The sequence below is a fragment of the Thalassophryne amazonica genome, chromosome 4 (assembly GCF_902500255.1).
Source record: "Thalassophryne amazonica chromosome 4, fThaAma1.1, whole genome shotgun sequence".
Lineage (NCBI taxonomy): Eukaryota > Metazoa > Chordata > Actinopteri > Batrachoidiformes > Batrachoididae > Thalassophryne > Thalassophryne amazonica.
The window spans coordinates 24,245,991-24,267,820 of record NC_047106.1 but is presented as its reverse complement, the minus strand read 5'-3'; the positions used below and the strand labels follow the sequence as shown (position 1 = coordinate 24,267,820).

Here is a 21,830-nt window from a genome sequence, read left to right as displayed (position 1 = left end):
TGGCCACGAAAGTCCTACGGACACGCTTCTCATGCTTGACATGAATACATCCTTTGACACAGTGGCACGAACAGAATTATTCTTCAGAAAACTACTGGAACATGACGAACTACACATCATATCCATCATGCTGCAAGACATAGAACTACAAGTTAGGAGTGGAATCGGCTTAGTAAGTGTGTTCATCACTAACATGGTGTCCCACAAGGAGGCAGTCTCAGCCCTCTCCTGTTTACACCCTATCTATTCCAAGCACTAAGACCAGCAAAGGAATAACAGCACATGATCGAACACAGCTGTGCTATCCCCCACACAATGCCAGAAGATCTTATACCAGAATGTTTACGAGGTTGCAAATATAGTACTTCCATTCCAATATGCATATGACATCAGCTACACAACCACTGCCCAACATAATCATGAAAAACATAAAGACAGAATCCTGAAAACCATCAACAAAAGAAACCTAAAAGCAAATCTAGACAAGACAGAAGATTGTATAGTTGAATGAAATGAAAATGAAGACTGGAAAAAAGTACAAGCTAGTAGGGAATCTAATTAACCACAGACATATACAACAGAAGGAAAGGACTAGTGACAGCTGCAAACAACAAACTCAAACACAAAATATCTCAGAATCTCAATATCAAAGCAATAAACACCTATATTAAACGCATTGTTCTATACAACAGCAAAATATTGACCCTATCAAAAGAACTCAAATTCATTATCGATATATTCCAATGATCTATATTAAGAAGAGTGATGAACATATACCGGAAGGACAAATGATCAAATGATGAACTACATCAGAGAAGTAAGACGTTTGTGTGAGACAAGTGAAATGTAGAAGACTTAAATAGGTTGGTAACCTAGTCTGCCTACCAGAAGATACACCAGCAAGGAAAGCCCTAAATAAGGCTTTAACACAAATTAAAAGACCAAGAGGTAAACCAAAGATAACTTGGCTTAATATTATAAGTAAAAAGCTGGCAGAAATAATAAATGTGTACACTTGGGTTTAAATTCCACTCACCGGCACTAACGGGCCTAGGGGTCTATGTAGGACTTACTTCTTCTTTTTTGTCAACGTCAAAAAAAGGTGTGTTCAAAAGAGATTTTGGTCCTTTTCAATAGAGGACCAAATTACACTATATACTACTGCTATTGAAGAGGTAGTATATAGAGATAGTATATGGTGACCTTAAGGCCTAGTAATACTACTGTAAATATAGCATGAAGATTGTATCTTCTGATTACAGAATAAAGTTACCACTGCTTCTCAAGTCAGTCATTTTCCTTTAATTCTGTGTCCTAACTCCAACTGTTTCCATGAGAGTAAAACAAGAAATCTGATTCACAAACTGGACTATTCCCAAATGTGAGCATCAGCTCATTGTATTACAAAATTTTGATCAAGTTTTTCCTTGTTTTTAGGTGTGTCTGTGGTGTAATGGATTCCTTCATGGATGAAGATTTTGCTGTGATGAAAAACGCCAGCCATGAAATGGGCCGAGAAAGGCTAGAAGACATCAACAGTGACGCACTGAATCACAGTCACACCCTGGATGGGTTTACAGGCATGGAGCTCCTTCTACCCTTCAAGCCCCTCTTCCTGCCTCTCTACTGCCTTGTAGTGGTGGTGGCTGGTGTTGGCAACTCTTTCCTGTTGGCTTGCATCTTGGCTGACAAGAAGCTTCACAATACCACCAATTTCTTCATTGGCAATTTAGCAGCTGGCGACCTGCTGATGTGTCTGAGTTGTGTTCCTCTGACGGTGTCTTATGCCTTTGATAGCCACGGTTGGGCATTTGGAAGACCCCTCTGCCACCTGGTCCCCTTGGTGCAATGTGCTACAGTTTTTGCATCCGTGCTGTCCCTCACTGCCATTGCTGTTGACCGCTACATTGTCGTAGGTACAAGTACATTTTAAAGTACTGCAGAAATTAACCACCTGTTTCATATCTGGTCACAGTAAACATATGATTATATGATTTGTAAGTATGATCATATCACTGTTCCATTCGGTTCTGTTCAGTTTGGTGTTTATTACATGATATTTTTAGTGACTGTTGGTTCTCATAACAATTTGCTTTGGTTTGTGAAAAAATACTCAATTAAGCATTCAAACCCTGTCCTGGGTTATTAGACAGCATTTGGGACAATAAACTAAGGTAAACTACACTCAAACTAGTACTATTCTACCATATTGGCGTTAGTAAAGCTAGGTGATGCATTAGTAAAGCAGGATGAGCTGACACTGAACCCCATGCTGAGCTTCACAGCAGTGAAGTCGCCAGTGTGCCCTGGTTGTGTGCTGACATTCACTCCCACAAACTAAATATATCACTAACACCACCATCTAAATTGTACATAGACATGAATTAATAGCCACAAAGGTATGTGTTACAATGACTTACACAGAACATACTCACATTCAACAAACTTTTATGAAAAGAGTATTTTTGTTTCAACTGAAATATGAGAAACGACAAAGGCATTTGGCTGCCATCTTGGCTGCCGTCTTTGTTCACACATATATGCTAAATGAGATCTTTAGCAAAAATGCATAATGCTCCTATGCTTAGGCTATATAAAACCAACAAAAATTCATAATCACATGACCAGAAGCACATAACCTGTGTGATAAAAACTTGATTGGCAGCCATCTTGAAAAAGGCAGCCATCTTGAAATTTAATTTAATCAATTTAATCAGCTTATAAAACGCCAATTCACAACAAAAGCCATCTCAAGGTGCCTCACACAGAACAGTTCAACATAAAAAATTTAAATAAATGAATAAAATTTAAAAAATTAAAATACACAATTAAAAACAGAAGTAAAAGAGTAAAACAGATAAAAAAAAATAAAAACTTTTCATAAGAAAGAGAATAAAAATAGGTTTTAAGTAGGTTTTGAGTAATTCTGAGAAATTTTGAGTGGCTATCCAGTAAATCTGTAGCCAGAGGAGAAGATGTGCAAAACATTTCATGCTTCTTTGTCTAACTGAAGTATTTTCCTGTTAAAATGGATTTATCTGCTGCACTAGTAGTAGTGCATTAAATGGACCTCACAGATCAGGCAACCGATAGCTGCCTACAGCTAGTGTAGCAGCTGTACTCTCTCTATTCTGCGTTGTTTCTGTTGTGACTCCTCCCGCTCACTCCCCTCAGGTGCCAACTTACAATCTCCGGCATGCAAGGTGGATACTTTGTCCAGTCACCTAAAACCCGGGTGCTGGCCTGAGTGGCCAGAGTACCCTTTGGCTGTCGGTGGAGTGAGCCCTATTGACTACCATATGCACAATGACCCCTGCTGGCTTAGCATGGATATTGCCGCAGAGATGTTTTAGATGATCCATTAGAGTGTTTTACCACATAATAAGCGAGATTATTCCAGGTATTTGTAATAAAATGCTCAAAACAACAATCACAGCTCTTCACAACAGTTAGCAGCCAGATTGAGCAGACACTGGGTTACCGAATTTACCTGAGGTGGAGTTGCTGGGCTCAGCCTCTGTCATTCAAAGTGGCCACGCCCTCAGTCATATAGAAATTTACGGCTTAAACAAATAACTTAATTAAAAAGTGTGAAAGTAATTGTCATGGATTGAGGAAACTATCTATAGAGACCAAAACACTTTATGCACCAGGCAGTGAACATGTTTATTTCTGCTCTAAAGTTGGACATTTTAACACAGACTTGAATGGGAATGTGCTGGAGTCAACCTCAAGCAGCCAGTCAAGGAATTGCAACTTGTTCATCTGGTTGGGCTTCATCTGAGCCACTGAAGCTTCCCTCTTGCTCTTTACTCATTTGTGGATTGACCAGGAGTTAGGCAGAGTTAAGCATCCAGTGCCACCCCATTTGAGCTTTATAACCACCCTTCAGAACATCTACGGATGAGTGTTTGTCCAGTGGTGAAAACGGGGCTACGTCACATTCAGAAGAAATACCAGTACAGTAAAATCCACAGGCATTTCTATTTTTCTATTCTATTTAACACCAGATTTGAATAATTGCAGTGGAATATTAACACTGCTGTTACAGTAACGTTAATTCTTTGCTTACATGTGTGACATCACATAATGCTCCTGGTGTTTCATGTTTCTATTCCCACTCTCTCAGCTCACCCAGTCAGGAAGAGGATCTCGGTGTGGCGTTGTGGAGCAGTCACTCTGGGTGTCTGGCTCTTATCTCTGGCCCTGGCTGCACCTCCATCTCTACACACGCGCTATCTTGACCTCCGACCCAGTGGCTATAACCTGGTTGTGTGTGAGGAATTCTGGCAGGATAGAGGCCATCTGAGGCTACTCTACTCCTGCTTCATACTCATCGCCTCGTATATGCTCCCACTGCTGTCAGTCAGTGTGTCATATTGTGCCATCACCATCATCTTAAAGCGCTACGCTGTACCTGGGGAGCCATCCAACAGCCAGCAGCGTTGGAACCAGAGGAGGAAGCGCACCTTCTCCCTGCTGGTGGCCTCAGTGCTTGCTTTTGCCCTGTGCTGGCTTCCCCTGCAGGTATGTGTTTGAGCATTAGAAGCCCAAAACTAAAGTACATGCTTTTCTTGGTTAACCTACCCTGATTCATGTATTGTGTGAAAGCTAAGGGCGGTGTCTTACTGGGCTGTGACTGTTAGTAGTAGTAGGAAACACAAATTTGCAAGAATATACATGAATTACTGACAGTTTTACACAGAATCACACTGAGATAATGACACATTTGCAAACACAGTGCTCAAGATGGCTGCAGGCTGCTATGATGCTGTTTTTATGTGAAAAGAGGCTGTGGAAATACCCCAGACTGTACCCATGGAAGACAAAGCCCTGTCAATAATAAATTAAAAATCAGCCTAACAGAGGAGATAAAATAAAGAAAAGTGGATGTTTTGGTGTTGTCAGAGTTGTTCAGAGTTGGAACTGAAAAGAACAACTTAGTTAACACACAGAAAATAATCACGCAGAAGACACTGAATTTCTTTTCCTGATCAGGAGAGAACAAACGAGGGAGTCCCTTCGTCAAGAACCGTCGTTTGCTCTCAAGGCCCCGCCCATTTGCTTCTCCTTTTTATTGAATATACACTCAACAAAAATATAAACGCAACACTTTTGGTTTTGCTCCCATTTTGTGTGAGATGAACTCAAAGATCTAAAACTTTTTCCACATACACAATATCACCATTTCCCTCAAATGTTGTTCACAAACTAGTCTAAATCTGTGATAGTGAGCACTTCTCCTTTGCTGAGATAATCCATCCCACCTCACAGGTGTGCCATACCAAGATGCTGATTAGACACCATGATTAGTGCACAGGTGTGCCTTAGACTGCCCACAATAAAAGGCCACTCTGAAAGGTGTAGTTTTATCACACAGCACAATGCCACAGATGTCGCAAGATTTGAGGGAGCGTGCAATTGGCATGCTGACAGCAGGAATGTCAACCAGAGCTGTTGCTCATGTATTGAATGTTCATTTCTCTACCATAAGCTGTCTCCAAAGGCGTTTCAGAGAATTTGGCAGTACATCCAACCAGTCTCACAACCGCAGACCACGTGAAACCACACCAGCCCAGGACCTCCACATCCAGCATGTTCACCTCCAAGATCGTCTGAGACCAGCCACTCGGACAGCTGCTGAAACAATCGGTTTGCATAACCAAAGAATTTCTGCACAAACTGTCAGAAACCATCTCAGGGAAGCTCATCTGCATGCTCGTCGTCCTCATCGGGGTCTCGACCTGACTCCAGTTCGTCGTCGTAACCGACTTGAGTGGGCAAATGCTCACATTCGCTGGCATTTGGCACATTGGAGAGGTGTTCTTTTCACGGATGAATCCCAGTTCACACTGTTCAGGGCAGATGGCAGACAGCGTGTGTGGCGTCATGTGGGTGAGCGGTTTTCTGATGTCAATGTTGTGGATCGAGTGGCCCATGGTGGCGGTGGGGTTATGGTATGGGCAGGCGTCTGTTATGGACGAAGAACACAGGTGCATTTTATTGATGGCATTTTGAATGCACAGAGATACCGTGACGAGATCCTGAGGCCCATTGTTGTGCCATACATCCAAGAACATCACCTCATGTTGCAGCAGGATAATGCACGGCCCCATGTTGCAAGGATCTGTACACAATTCTTGGAAGCTGAAAATGTCCCAGTTCTTGCATGGCCGGCATACTCACCGGACATGTCACCCATTGAGCATGTTTGGGATGCTCTGGACCGGCGTATACGACAGTGTGTACCAGTTCCTGCCAATATCCAGCAACTTCGCACAGCCATTGAAGAGGAGTGGACCAACATTCCACAGGCCACAATTGACAACCTGATCAACTCTATGCGAAGGAGATGTGTTGCACTGCATGAGGCAAATGGTGGTCACACCAGATACTGACTGGTATCCCCCCCCAATAAAACAAAACTGCACCTTTCAGAGTGGCCTTTTATTGTGGGCAGTCTAAGGCACACCTGTGCACTAATCATGGTGTCTAATCAGCATCTTGATATGGCACACCTGTGAGGTGGGATGGATTATCTCAGCAAAGGAGAAGTGCTCACTATCACAGATTTAGACTGGTTTGTGAACAATATTTGAGGGAAATGGTGATATTTTGTATGTGGAAAAAGTTTTAGATCTTTGAGTTCATCTCATACAAAATGGGAGCAAAACCAAAAGTGTTGCGTTTATATTTTTGTTGAGTGTAGTTACATACAAGCATATAGGAGTGACAATATCAAAAAACAATGAAAAGACACAAAGTCTGGTCTCACGTTGACATGAAAACTGTTATGGCTTTGAGCCCTCAGTCTCCTAGGCTTCCCATAATAATGTCCAGCCCTGAACCAGTGTGCTGGTCACACCGCTCTTCCCTCAAGGCTGAACCATTAATTAAAGATGCACATCTGCGCTTAGCAAAAACATAACTCTAGCAAAACAGTCTGCACATTCTAGCAAAACAGTCTGCACATCCACTAAGCCAAAGATCATCTGCTCACTTTCTTGTGTGACAGTTTTAATGATTACTTGAACAGTTCAGTGTTTATGATTGCTTTGACAATGAGTAATTATTTAAAAGAATAATGGTACATGAACTCTCACACATGCATACGTATATGTATATGAAAAATAGAGAACAGAATCAAAGACAAGATCACAGAGAGTACATCAAAGTGAAGACATTAACAATCAAAGTAAAGACATTAATATTTGATAATCATATTGCTAATATATACATAGAAAAACCTGTCAGGTGTGGTGACTCACTGACATGCAGAATGATAAGAGTGACACCCCACTGCATCTCGACAATACAGTATATAAAAGGTCACACATGTCGTCGTCCTCCACCGCTGGACAGGTCTCTTGCAGCCCATTGCCTTTCACTGCATGCCGGGTTGTAGCCAGATCAGCTGCTGGACTCATTTGGCCGCTTCCAGATGGGCAGTTCCTCTCCATTCATATAAAAGGAACGTGTGTCATCAAACCCACACAAGTTGTCTTACATGTTGCACACTTTCTGACTAGTGGAAACTAAATTCAGAAGGGTTCGAGTTGCCTGCAAAGACTGTGACTATTTACACAGAAAAACTGTCATGAAAATAATTTTTTCAACCAACGTGAGTCACACCCTGCGACTCGTGGGGAGAATGCAAACCTCTATGCATGTTTTTTGTGAAATTTCGGGAACTCCCTCAGGAATGCCATTCGCCAACAGTCCCACCCCAGTGACATACTACTCTATTTAAAATGGTGATATCATTGATATGGTGGTCGTGAAAGGCCACAACACTTACTAATTAAGACAACACTAGGAGATACAGAAAACACTTATAAATACATTTTTAAAAACCCAAAAACAATAACAAACGCACGCATCAATTCAAAAATATGTAGTTGTATCAAGAAACATCTTGTGAATTGTTATAAATGCTTGAAAACTTAGAAAATTGCAAGCCAGTGTAACCTACATTCATACATACATACAACAATTTAATCTGATATCTTGTCTGCTGCAAATTCACACAACACATACAAAAACACAGACGTAGCAAATATCAGCAACACAACAAAAGTACAGGCACCACAAAAAGCAGATGTTTACCGATGGACTGTTCAATGCATTCATTCATTATCAACCGCTTATCTGGGTCCAGGTCACACTAGCAGCAGAGCAAGCAGCTCATCCTACACTTCCATATCCTCAGCTAAGTCATGAAACTCTTCCCTTGTCATCCCAAGGCATTCCCAAGCCAGCTGGGAAATATAATGTCTCCAGCGTGTCCTAGATCTTCCTCTGGGCCTCCTCCTGGTTGGACGTGCCTGGAAGACCTCAGGAGGTGACCAGGGGACCTCCTCACCAGATGCCCAAACCATCTCAACTGGCTCCTTTTGATGCTAAGAAGTAGCAGCTCTAGTCTGAGTCCCTCCCAGATAATCAAGCTGTCCAGGAGTGTAAGCCCAGATACCCAACAGAGGAATCTCATTTCTGCCACTTGTATCTGCGATCATCTTCTTTCAGGGATTACCCAAAGTTCATGACCATAGGTGAGGATAGGAGTGTAAATCGACTGGTAAATTGTAAGGTTCGCCTTCTGGCTCAGGTCCTTCTTTGCCACAACAGACAGGTACAACGTCCGTAAAAATGTCTGACAACTCCCCAATCTGTCTATTGATCCCCCACTCCAATCCCCCAGAGATACTTAAACTCCTCCACTTGGGGCAGTAACTCTCCTCTGACCCAGAGGGGGCAGGCCTCAAACCTGCTCAGTGTGCATTGGAGGTCACTGCCTGATGAAGCTGACAGAACCACACCATCTGCAGAGCAGAGATGTAATTCTAAGGTCACCAAACTGGACTTGAAATCCTGTCCATGAACATCACAAACAGGATTGGTGACAAGGGGCAGCACTGGAGAAGTGCAACTCTCACCGGAAACAGGTCTGTTCTAATGCCCAAAATGCAGACACATCTCCTACCCTGGGTACATACACAGAAAAAGAGAATAGTTGAACCAACTTAAAAAAAGCATTACAATTGGTAAAACCTGAATGAATTAAGTTCTATGAACTTACAAACGTAAGTTCAGACAACTTAATTCAGTCAGGTTTTACCAATTGTAGCGCTTTTTTAAGTTCATTTTTCAGTGTAGAGACTGGATTGCACGTTGCAGTGAATCTTATACCTCATACTCCCTCAACACCTCCCCACAGGATACCCCGAGGGACCTGGTCATATGACTTTTACAAGTCCACAAAACACATGTAGACTGCTCATTCTCCCATGACCCCTCCAATATCCTTGCCAGGGTAAAGAGCTGGTCCACCATTCCACGATAAGTATGGAAGCCCTATTGCTCCTCCTGAATCTGAGGTTCGACTAACGGTCTAAGTCTCCTCTCTAGTACGCTGGCATAGGCTTCCCAGGGAGGCTGAGAAGTGTGATTCCTCTATAATTGGAACACTCTCCAGTCCCTTATTTTACAGATGGGGACCGCCACCTGAGTTTGTCAGTCCAGAGCTACTATCCCATAAGTGTGTACGCCATGACAGCCCAACAAAATCCAGAGACTCAGCAACTTAGGACCAATCTCATCCACCCCCAGCGACTTGCGACCGAGGAGTTTTTTTGACTCCCTCAGTGATTCCTGCTAGTGTGATGGCAGCGGATCTGCCCGAGTCTTCCATCTCTGCCTGCTTGAGGGAGGGCATGTCAGTACGGCTGAGGAGATCCTCAGAGTGTCTCAGTGCAACTCAATTAAATAATAAAAAATTATTGCCAGTTTAAAGGTATCGTATGTAGGATTTAAGGGTAGCAGAAATGGAATTAGAATCATATCCATCTGTTCATTAGTGTATCAATTACCTACAACAATAAATCAATGTGTTTTCATAAGCTTAGGAATAAGGAATAAGGAATAAGGAATAAGCCCTTCATATTTACATGGTAGTAGCCCCCCATGGAGGGCTGCTCAATACAGCAGCCTGAAAACGACATACTGACTCCGCTTTTTACATTTTGCAGCAAAGCTGGAAGACTGAAGAAAAAAGGAACGGAATCAGTGGTTGATCCCCTGTGCACTGTCTACTAGATGCTAGTGTAGGCTAACAAGTTTGACAACCTTCATTTTTGTGAAATGGAGCCTCATACATACGGCGTCTCACAAGAGAAGGCCAGGGAGGAAATGTCCCCACTGACAGAGAAGTGAAAACATGAAGGGAACCAAAATCATGACCAATGATGGCAAAATGCAATGTGCAACTTCACAACACACTGTAGTTTTAAGAGTGAATTTCAATTTCAATTTATTTTCATTAATATAGTGCCAAATCACAACCTAGTTGCCTCAAGGCGCTTCACACAAGTAAGGTCTAACCTTACTAACCCCCAGAGCAGCAGTGGTAAGGAAAAACTCCCTCTGAGGAAGAAACCTCAAGCAGACCAGACTCAAAGGGGTGACCCTCTGCTTCGGCCATGCTACAGACACAAATTACAGAACAATTCACAAAACAAATCAAACAGGTTTGATTTTCATCTGACCATAAGATCACCGATCAGGAGGTGATCGTGAGATATTAAACGCACCTCGTTATTCCATGTATGCTAAACGATGCAGGACGCGCGATTAACCTGAAACTCGGTGCGATCTAAAAAAATTCTCACACGAATGAAAAATCAGCTGAAAAAGGGCCAAAACTCGCACAGTGTAAACCTAGCTGAAGTACTGAACGTCTGGCACCAGTAGATCATGGCAGTGTTCTATTTATTTTGACACGGTTATATCAGACATTATCTAATTACAACTTGGCTTTTTTTCCTTTTTTTTGATAATGCCTTTTTTACAAATAAAAAAATGGAATATTTTACAAAAGCACATTTATCTGTAAACACCAACACATGACACACCTCACATTAACGTGTTGGTTTACATAGAATGAATGAGTCAACCAATCAGTGTTAGCAGAGGCACATTTTACCCAGAATCCTTTGTGATCTGTCTCTGTTACAAAACTTCAGAATTAGTGCATTATTCAACGTTAAAAGATATATTTTATATTTTAACTTTGTACAAATAACAGAATTGACATTAATGGAGTTATTCTATCAGTATTAATTTTATTCATACATCAAACCATAACTCAGCACTGTTTTATTTTCCAAGACATCTGCCTGATGGCAGTGTTGTGATTGAGTAGAGAGCTGAGCTTTGTGGCTCCTCTCAGCTTGCTTCTCTGCTGGAAGCCATGTAGTAAACAGGAGACTCCAGCAGGGAGCAAGATGTTCAAAGACAGAAGTGCTGACTCATTGTTTGGGTCTGTTGTCGCTTTTGATGCTACCAGAAGCAATCAATTCAATCAATCAATCAATTTTTTTTTTATATAGCGCCAAATCACAACAAACAGTTGCCCCAAGGCGCTTTATATTGTAAGGCAAGGCCATACAATAATGATGTAAAACCCCAACGGTCAAAACGACCCCCTGTGAGCAAGCACTTGGCTACAGTGGGAAGGAAAAACTCCCTTTTAACAGGAAGAAACCTCCAGCAGAACCAGGCTCAGGGAGGGGCAGTCTTCTGCTGGGACTGGTTGGGGCTGAGGGAGAGAACCAGGAAAAAGACATGCTGTGGAGGGGAGCAGAGATCGATCACTAAATTAAATTAAATGCAGAGTGGTGCATACAGAGCAAAAAGAGAAAGAAACAGTGCATCATGGGAACCCCCCAGCAGTCTACGTCTATAGCAGCATAACTAAGGGATGGTTCAGGGTCACCTGATCCAGCCCTAACTATAAGCTTTAGCAAAAAGGAAAGTTTTAAGCCTAATCTTAAAAGTAGAGAGGGTGTCTGTCTCCCTGATCTGAATTGGGAGCTGGTTCCACAGGAGAGGAGCCTGAAAGCTGAAGGCTCTGCCTCCCATTCTACTCTTACAAACCCTAGGAACTACAAGTAAGCCTGCAGTCTGAGAGCGAAGCGCTCTATTGGGGTGATATGGTACTACGAGGTCCCTAAGATAAGATGGGACCTGATTATTCAAAACCTTATAAGTAAGAAGAAGAATTTTAAATTCTATTCTAGAATTAACAGGAAGCCAATGAAGAGAGGCCAATATGGGTGAGATATGCTCTCTCCTTCTAGTCCCCGTCAGCACTCTAGCTGCAGCATTTTGAATTAACTGAAGGCTTTTTAGGGAACTTTTAGGACAACCTGATAATAATGAATTACAATAGTCCAGCCTAGAGGAAATAAATGCATGAATTAGTTTTTCAGCATCACTCTGAGACAAGACCTTTCTGATTTTAGAGATATTGCGTAAATGCAAAAAGGCAGTCCTACATATTTGTTTAATATGCGCTTTGAATGACATATCCTGATCAAAAATAACTCCAAGATTTCTCACAGTATTACTAGAGATCAGGGAAATGCCATCCAGAGTAACGATCTGGTTAGACACCATGCTTCTAAGATTTGTGGGGCCAAGTACAATAACTTCAGTTTTATCTGAGTTTAAAAGCAGGAAATTAGAGGTCATCCATGTCTTTATGTCTGTAAGACAATCCTGCAGTTTAGCTAATTGGTGCGTATCCTCTGGCTTCATGGATAGATAAAGCTGGGTATCATCTGCGTAACAATGAAAATTTAAGCAATACCGTCTAATAATACTGCCTAAGGGAAGCATATATAAAGTGAATAAAATTGGTCCTAGCACAGAACCTTGTGGAACTCCATAATTAACTTTAGTCTGTGAAGAAGATTCCCCATTTACATGAACAAATTGTAATCTATTAGACAAATATGATTCAAACCACCGCAGCGCAGTGCCTTTAATACCTATGGCATGCTCTAATCTCTGTAATAAAATTTTATGGTCAACAGTATCAAAAGCAGCACTGAGGTCTAACAGAACAAGCACAGAGATGAGTCCACTGTCCGAGGCCATAAGAAGATCATTTGTAACCTTCACTAATGCTGTTTCTGTACTATGATGAATTCTAAAACCTGACTGAAACTCTTCAAATAGACCATTCCTCTGCAGATGATCAGTTAGCTGTTTTACAACTACCCTTTCAAGAATTTTTGAGAGAAAAGGAAGGTTGGAGATTGGCCTATAATTAGCTAAGATAGCTGGGTCAAGTGATGGCTTTTTAAGTAATGGTTTAATTACTGCCACCTTAAAAGCCTGTGGTACATAGCCAACTAACAAAGATAGATTGATCATATTTAAGATCGAAGCATTAAATAATGGTAGGGCTTCCTTGAGCAGCCTGGTAGGAATGGGGTCTAATAAACATGTTGATGGTTTGGATGAAGTAACTAATGAAAATAACTCAGACAGAACAATCGGAGAGAAAGAGTCTAACCAAATACCGGCATCACTGAAAGCAGCCAAAGATAACGATACGTCTTTGGGATGGTTATGAGTAATTTTTTCTCTAATAGTTAAAATTTTGTTAGCAAAGAAAGTCATGAACTCATTACTAGTTAAAGTTAATGGAATACTCAGCTCAATAGAGCTCTGACTCTTTGTCAGCCTGGCTACAGTGCTGAAAAGAAACCTGGGGTTGTTCTTATTTTCTTCAATTAGTGATGAGTAGAAAGATGTCCTAGCTTTACGGAGGGCTTTTTTATAGAGCAACAGACTCTTTTTCCAGGCTAAGTGAAGATCTTCTAAATTAGTGAGATGCCATTTCCTCTCCAACTTACGGGTTATCTGCTTTAAGCTACGAGTTTGAGAGTTATACCATGGAGTCAGACACTTCTGATTTAAAGCTCTCTTTTTCAGAGGAGCTACAGCATCCAAAGCTGTCTTCAATGAGGATGTAAAACTATTGACGAGATACTCTATCTCCCTTACAGAGTTTAGGTAGCTACTCTGCACTGTGTTGTTATATGGCATTAGAGAACATAAAGAAGGAATCATATCCTTAAACCTAGTTACAGCGCTTTCTGAAAGACTTCTAGTGTAATGAAACTTATTCCCTACTGCTGGGTAGTCCATCAGAGTAAATGTAAATGTTATTAAAAAATGATCAGACAGAAGGGAGTTTTCAGGGAATACTGTTAAGTCTTCTATTTCCATACCATAAGTCAGAACAAGATCTAAGATATGATTAAAGTGGTGGGTGGACTCATTTACTTTTTGAGCAAAGCCAATAGAGTCTAATAATAGATTAAATGCAGTGTTGAGGCTGTCATTCTCAGCATCTGTGTGGATGTTAAAATCGCCCACTATAATTATCTTATCTGAGCTAAGCACTAAGTCAGACAAAAGGTCTGAAAATTCACAGAGAAACTCACAGTAACGACCAGGTGGACGATAGATAATAACAAATAAAACTGGTTTTTGGGACTTCCAATTTGGATGGACAAGACTAAGAGACAAGCTTTCAAATGAATTAAAGCTCTGTCTGGGTTTTTGATTAATTAATAAGCTGGAATGGAAGATTGCTGCTAATCCTCCGCCCCGGCCCGTGCTACGAGCATTCTGACAGTTAGTGTGACTCGGGACAGAGCTTTAATTCATTTGAAAGCTTGTCTCTTAGTCTTGTCCATCCAAATTGGAAGTCCCAAAAACCAGTTTTATTTGTTATTATCTATCGTCCACCTGGTCGTTACTGTGAGTTTCTCTGTGAATTTTCAGACCTTTTGTCTGACTTAGTGCTTAGCTCAGATAAGATAATTATAGTGGGCGATTTTAACATCCACACAGATGCTGAGAATGACAGCCTCAACACTGCATTTAATCTATTATTAGACTCTATCGGCTTTGCTCAAAAAGTAAATGAGTCCACCCACCACTTTAATCATATTTTAGATCTTGTTCTGACTTATGGTATGGAAATAGAAGACTTAACAGTATTCCCTGAAAACTCCCTTTTGTCTGATCATTTTTTAATAACATTTACATTTACCCTGATGGACTACCCAGCAGTGGGGAATAAGTTTCATTACACTAGAAGTCTTTCAGAAAGCGCTGTAACTAGGTTTAAGGATATGATTCCTTCTTTATGTTCTCTAATGTCATATACCAACACAGAGCAGAGTAGCTACCTAAACTCTGTAAGGGAGTTAGAGTATCTTGTCAATAGTTTTACATCCTCATTGAAGACAACTTTGGATGCTGTAGCTCCATTGAAAAAGAGAGCTTTAAATCAGAAGTGTCTGACTCCGTGGTATAACTCACAAACTCGTAGCTTAAAGCAGATAACCCGTAAGTTGGAGAGGAAATGGCGTCTCACTAATTTAGAAGATCTTCACTTAGCCTGGAAAAAGAGTTTGTTGCTCTATAAGAAAGCCCTTCGTGAAGCTAGGACATCTTTCTACTCATCACTAATTGAAGAAAATAAGAACAACCCCAGGTTTCTTTTCAGCACTGTAGCCAGGCTGACAAAGAGTCAGAGCTCTATTGAGCTGAGTATTCCATTAACTTTAACTAGTAATGACTTCATGACTTTCTTTGCTAACAAAATTTTGACTATTAGAGAAAAAATTACTCATAACCATCCCAAAGATGTATCGTTAACTTTGGCTGCTTTCAGTGATGCCGGTATTTGGTTAGACTCTTTCTCTCCGATTGTTCTGTCTGAGTTATTTTCATTAGTTACTTCATCCAAACCATCAACATGCTTATTAGACCCCATTCCTGCCAGGCTGCTCAAGGAAGTCCTACCATTATTTAATGCTTCAATCTTAAATATGATCAATCTATCTTTGTTAGTTGGTTATGTACCACAGGCCTTTAAGGTGGCAGTAATTAAACCATTACTTAAAAAGCCATCACTTGACCCAGCTATCTTAGCTAATTATAGGCCAATCTCCAACCTTCCTTTTCTCTCAAAGATTCTTGAGAGGGTAGTTGTAAAACAGCTAACTGATCACCTGCAGAGGAATGGTCTATTTGAAGAGTTTCAGTCAGGTTTTAGAATTCATCATAGTACAGAAACAGCATTAGTGAAGGTTACAAATGATCTTCTTATGGCTTCGGACAGTGGACTTATCTCTGTGCTTGTTCTGTTGGACCTCAGTGCTGCTTTTGATACTGTTGACCATAAAATTTTATTACAGAGATTAGAGCATGTCATAGGTATTAAAGGCATTGCGCTGCGGTGGTTTGAATCATATTTGTCTAATAGATTACAGTTTGTTCATGTAAATGGGGAATCTTCTTCACAGACTAAAGTTAATTATGGAGTTCCACAAGGTTCTGTGCTAGGACCAATTTTATTCACTTTATACATGCTTCCCTTGGGCAGTATTATTAGACGGTATTGCTTAAATTTTCATTGTTACGCAGATGATACCCAGCTTTATCTATCCATGAAGCCAGAGGATACGCACCAATTAGCTAAACTGCAGGATTGTCTTACAGACATAAAGACATGGATGACCTCTAATTTCCTGCTTTTAAACTCAGATAAAACTGAAGTTATTGTACTTGGCCCCACAAATCTTAGAAGCATGGTGTCTAACCAGATCGTTACTCTGGATGGCATTTCCCTGATCTCTAGTAATACTGTGAGAAATCTTGGAGTTATTTTTGATCAGGATATGTCATTCAAAGCGCATATTAAACAAATATGTAGGACTGCCTTTTTGCATTTACGCAATATCTCTAAAATCAGAAAGGTCTTGTCTCAGAGTGATGCTGAAAAACTAATTCATGCATTTATTTCCTCTAGGCTGGACTATTGTAATTCATTATTATCAGGTTGTCCTAAAAGTTCCCTAAAAAGCCTTCAGTTGGTTCAGAATGCTGCAGCTAGAGTACTGACGGGGACTAGCAGGAGAGAGCATATCTCACCCGTGTTGGCCTCCCTTCATTGGCTTCCTGTTAATGCTAGAATAGAATTTAAAATTCTTCTTCTTACTTATAAGGTTTTGAATAATCAGGTCCCATCTTATCTTAGGGACCTCGTAGTACCATATTACCCCATTAGAGCGCTTCGCTCTCAGACTGCGGGCTTACTTGTAGTTCCTAGGGTTTGTAAGAGTAGAATGGGAGGCAGAGCCTTCAGCTTTCAGGCTCCTCTCCTGTGGAACCAGCTCCCAATTCAGATCAGGGAGACAGATACCCTCTCTACTTTTAAGATTAGGCTTAAAACTTTCCTTTTCGCTAAGGCTTATAGTTAGGGCTGGATCGGGTGACCCTGGACCATCCCTTGGTTATGTTGCTTTAGACGTAGACTGTGTTTCATAATTATTGTATGGCCTTGCCTTGCAATGTGGAGCGCCTTGGGGCAACTGTTTGTTGTGATTTGGCGCTATACAAGAAAAAAGTTGATTGATTGATTGATTGACTCGGGGGTGTTGACTCATTTAAACTAACATATTCATCCTGCTGTAACCAGGTTTCTGTTAGGCAGAATAAATCAATATGTTGATCAATTATTGTATCATTTACCAACAGGGACTTAGAAGAGAGAGACCTAATGTTTAATAGACCACATTTAACTGTTTTAGTCTGTGGTGCAGTTGAAGGTGCTATATTATTTTTTCTTTTTGAATTTTTATGCTTAAATAGATTTTTGCTGGTTATTGGTAGTCTGGGAGCAGGCACCGTCTCTACGGGGATGGGGTAATGAGGGGATGGCAGGGGGAGAGAAGCTGCAGAGAGGTGTGTAAGACTACAACTCTGCTTCCTGGTCCCAACCCTGGATAGTCACGGTTTGGAGGATTTAAGAAAATTAGCCAGATTTCTAGAAATGAGAGCTGCTCCATCCAAAGTGGGATGGATGCCGTCTCTCCTAACAAGACCAGGTTTTCCCCAGAAGCTTTGCCAATTATCTATGAAGCCCACCTCATTTTTTGGACACCACTCAGACAGCCAGCAATTCAAGGAGAACATGCGGCTAAACATGTCATTCCCGGTCTGATTGGGGAGGGGCCCAGAGAAAACTACAGAGTCCGACATTGTTTTTGCAAAGTTACACACCGATTTAATGTTAATTTTAGTGACCTCCGATTGGCGTAACCGGGTGTCATTACTGCCGACGTGAATTACAATCTTACCAAATTTACGCTTAGCCTTAACCAGCAGTTTCAAATTTCCTTCAATGTCGCCTGCTCTGGCCCCCGGAAGACAATTGACTATGGTTGCTGGTGTCGCTAACTTCACATTTCTCAAAACAGAGTCGCCAATAACCAGAGTTTGATCCTCGGCGGGTGTGTCGTCGAGTGGGGAAAAACGGTTAGAAATGTGAACGGGTTGGCGGTGTACACGGGGCTTCTGTTTAGGGCTACGCTTCCTCCTCACAGTCACCCAGTCAGCCTGCTTTCCCGGCTGCTCGGGATCTGCCAGGGGGGAACTAACGGCGGCTAAGCTACCTTGGTCCGCACCGACTACAGGGGCCTGGCTAGCTGTAGAATTTTCCACGGTGCGGAGCCGAGTCTCCAATTCGCCCAGCCTGCCCTCCAAAGCTACGAATAAGCTACACTTATTACAAGTACCATTACTGCTAAAGGAGGCCGAGGAATAACTAAACATTTCACACCCAGAGCAGAAAAGTGCGGGAGAGACAGGAGAAGCCGCCATGCTAAATCGGCTAAGAGCTAGTAGCTACGCTAAGCTAGCGGATTCCTAAAAACACGCAAAGTGAATAATGTGTAAATAATTTAGAGGTGATTCAGCAGAAGGAGTGCTTTAGTTAAGGCACGTAAAGATTACACTGGGAAACAAATCGTAATCTAGATAACTAGATCAATCTAACTGCGCAGATTAAACAGCTAACAGATACAGAAAAACACCGCTGTGCTCCGGAACAGGAAGTGATACAATACCGCAGTGAGAGCCAACCACCAGTAGAGGCCAATCGTGGTGTTAAAACTCAAAATCAGCTTGTTAGTAGTTGCACGTGTACCAAAGACAATACTGGAAGTTATCGGTTATCTGTAACTTCCGATACATTTTTGGGTGGTTTATCGGTTTATCTTTATAGCAGATAATTTTTCAGTTATCTGATTATCTGTTATCGAAGTTAATTTTTTGGTTATCTGTGCCCACCACTGGATGTGAGCGGCTCAGCCCCCCGTCTCAGCACTCTCCCTGCCTTCACTGCACCTTCACAGTGCACGTGTCATTTTGTAGCATCAACAGGAGAGTGCTGAGCCCCTGATAGCTCCTGGCACTGGGAATGGTAAATGGGCTGCATTTATATAGCTCTTTTCCATCTGCATCAGACACTCAAAGCGCTTTACAATAATGCCTCACATTCACCCCGATGTGAGGGTGCTGCCATACAAGGCGCTCACTACACACCGGGAGCAATATCCAATGTGGGAAAGATCCAAAACTTGTAAAGACATGACAAAATAATTAACCAGGAAAACAGAAAGGGATACACTAAATTTGACAATCTGTGCGATGGAGCAGCGACATTGTGCCATTGTTTAGGGAGAGCCCTGGACTATTGATATTTAAAAACGCAAAGTACTTTTTATCCGATTACTCAATGAATCACCAGAATACTCTCTATTACTAAAATAATTGATAGCTGCAGCCCTAATTCGATACGCACCTCGATACACTACCAGTGATACGATACATGACGATGTGATGCCATACGATCCACCCCTGTTCCCGATTCGATGCAATTTGATGGAGATTCAATTCCTCACAATGTGATACGATGTGATTTGGTGCGATATGATGCAATTCAACATGATGCATAGAAATTATACCAAAAATTTAAATAGAAAATAAGAAGCTGCAATTCAGTATGGTATTCTTCTTCTGCGTCTGATTCGACTAGAGGTAAAGGACTTGTTTTACTCCTAATAAGCAGCAAATTTACCAGATTCAACATTATGGAACAGGAATCGTTCCCTCATATTTGGAACCTGCTTCATCACGAAGTCAGAACTTAAACAGTACAGTAAATAGTAAAAAACATCAGCCTCAATGAGTGACTTAAAGTGGGTCACTCATTGACAGAGTACCGCCTTGGTAAAAGTAATTTCAGGTACTTTTCTGACCAGAGTTTTGCTTGAGCTAGGTTTACAATCTGCCTCAGAGGACTATCCAAGTTAAGACAAGCAGTGGCGGCTGTATGGTTTAGCAGCACGGCATTCTGTACAAATGTTGGTGAAGGTTGTCACATGTCTTGTGAAGGTTCCCATCATTTTCAAAGCAGCCAAAGTATCTCCAAAGGTCTGATTTAGGTGCGTCAAAAATCTCCAACCACTCACAGACCTCCATTTTCTTGTCTTTTATCATAAACTGGCAGCAGCATAACATAATGAGACTGAAAGCTTTCAGCCAAATCCATGATGTAATAATTTTATACATCATTAAGTACAGAATCAAGTCATCAAGGAAACTGCCTCTTGAAAAGCAACATTACATTCACAGTGAGCCTTGCAAATGCCTCATAGATGAGGCTGGATTGGGATTTTATCATCATAATAATGAATGATTGCAGTGCAGATGGGTCGATGCCACAATCAGGATTTGTTGAATATATTTTAAGACATCAGTAAAGACACATATTCCCATCTCCCTGTGTAGGTGCTGAACCTGTTGTTGGACCTGGATCCAGAATTTGACATCATAGGCAAACGCTACGTCAACATCTTACAAGTCTGCTGTCACTTAGTGGCGATGAGCTCTGCGTGTTACAACCCATTCATCTACGCCTCCCTGCACAGCAAGGTACGCTCGCACCTGAAAGGTTACTTCTGTCCTCGTCACAGTCGTCAGCGGGGCGTTGTGGTATCAGCGGCGTCCAGGAGCTGATTCCCCTCCGTGACTGTGATAATACAGCCTCCTCGCAAGCAGAGCCGCTAACACCATACTGATGTTCTACAGGAAATAAAGACATCATTTTAACCCACAGCCTTCTGTGTTTGTGGGAGTTTAAGACATTTGGTTCTAACTGTTGCTTCAGCAGTGGCCGTGCCAAATAAGGCCACTCATGACAGAGAAGTGGACAAGCAGAACTAATCCAGACTGCAGTCTTGGAAGATAAACAGGATCAAGTTGTCTCTTGTTATGCCTTTGTTTCTGTCGGATGGACACTGAGCAGATCCTGTGGCTTTGCAGGGCTGTAAACAGAACCCGAGCCAGAGTGGCTCTGTTGGTAACACAGCTGGGTGTTGGATTCAAGCACTGGTTTGAGTGGTACGAGCTAAAGGTGTAATTTCAGGAAGATGACCCAGCAATTAGCTCATTGCACCGCACCGATTACAGACGTCCTTTTGCAAAGGCTCATCATTTTGCCCTTCAAGCTGTAAATCTCTGCTTTGTGCCTTGCATGGCAGCACCCTGGCATCGGTGTGTGAGTGCGTTTGTGTAAATGGGTGAATGTGAGGCATAATTGTAAAGCGCTTTGAGCGTCTGATGCAGATGGAAAAGCGCTATATATACTCAACAAAAATATAAACGCAACACTTTTGGTTTTGCTCCCATTTTGTATGAGATGAACTCAAAGATCTAAAACTTTTTCCACATACACAATATCACCATTTCCCTCAAATATTGTTCACAAACCAGTCTAAATCTGTGATAGTGAGCACTTCTCCTTTGCTGAGATAATCCATCCCACCTCACAGGTGTGCCATATCAAGATGCTGATTAGACACCATGATTAGTGCACAGGTGTGCCTTAGACTGCCCACAATAAAAGGCCACTCTGAAAGGTGCAGTTTTGTTTTATTGGGGGGGGATACCAGTCAGTATCTGGTGTGACCACCATTTGCCTCATGCAGTGCAACACATCTCCTTCGCATCATCCATGAAGAGAACACCTCTCCAACGTGCCAAACGCCAGCGAATGTGAGCATTTGCCCACTCAAGTCGGTTACGACGACGAATTGGAGTCAGGTCGAGACCCCGATGAG

The 21,830-nt window shown here is 41.7% G+C and overlaps 1 protein-coding gene across 1 annotated transcript; it reads left to right on the top strand.

Moving 5' to 3' along the window:
• The first annotated feature begins 1,441 nt into the window (after positions 1-1,441).
• Positions 1,442-20,809, top strand: LOC117509117 (prolactin-releasing peptide receptor-like). The gene is made up of 3 exons (XM_034168901.1): positions 1,442-1,916; positions 4,130-4,527; positions 20,500-20,809. The coding sequence occupies exons 1-3, from the start codon at positions 1,454-1,456 to the stop codon at positions 20,725-20,727; spliced, it is 1,089 nt and encodes a 362-aa protein (XP_034024792.1). The 5' UTR covers positions 1,442-1,453; the 3' UTR covers positions 20,728-20,809.
• Positions 20,810-21,830: the final 1,021 nt, after the last annotated feature.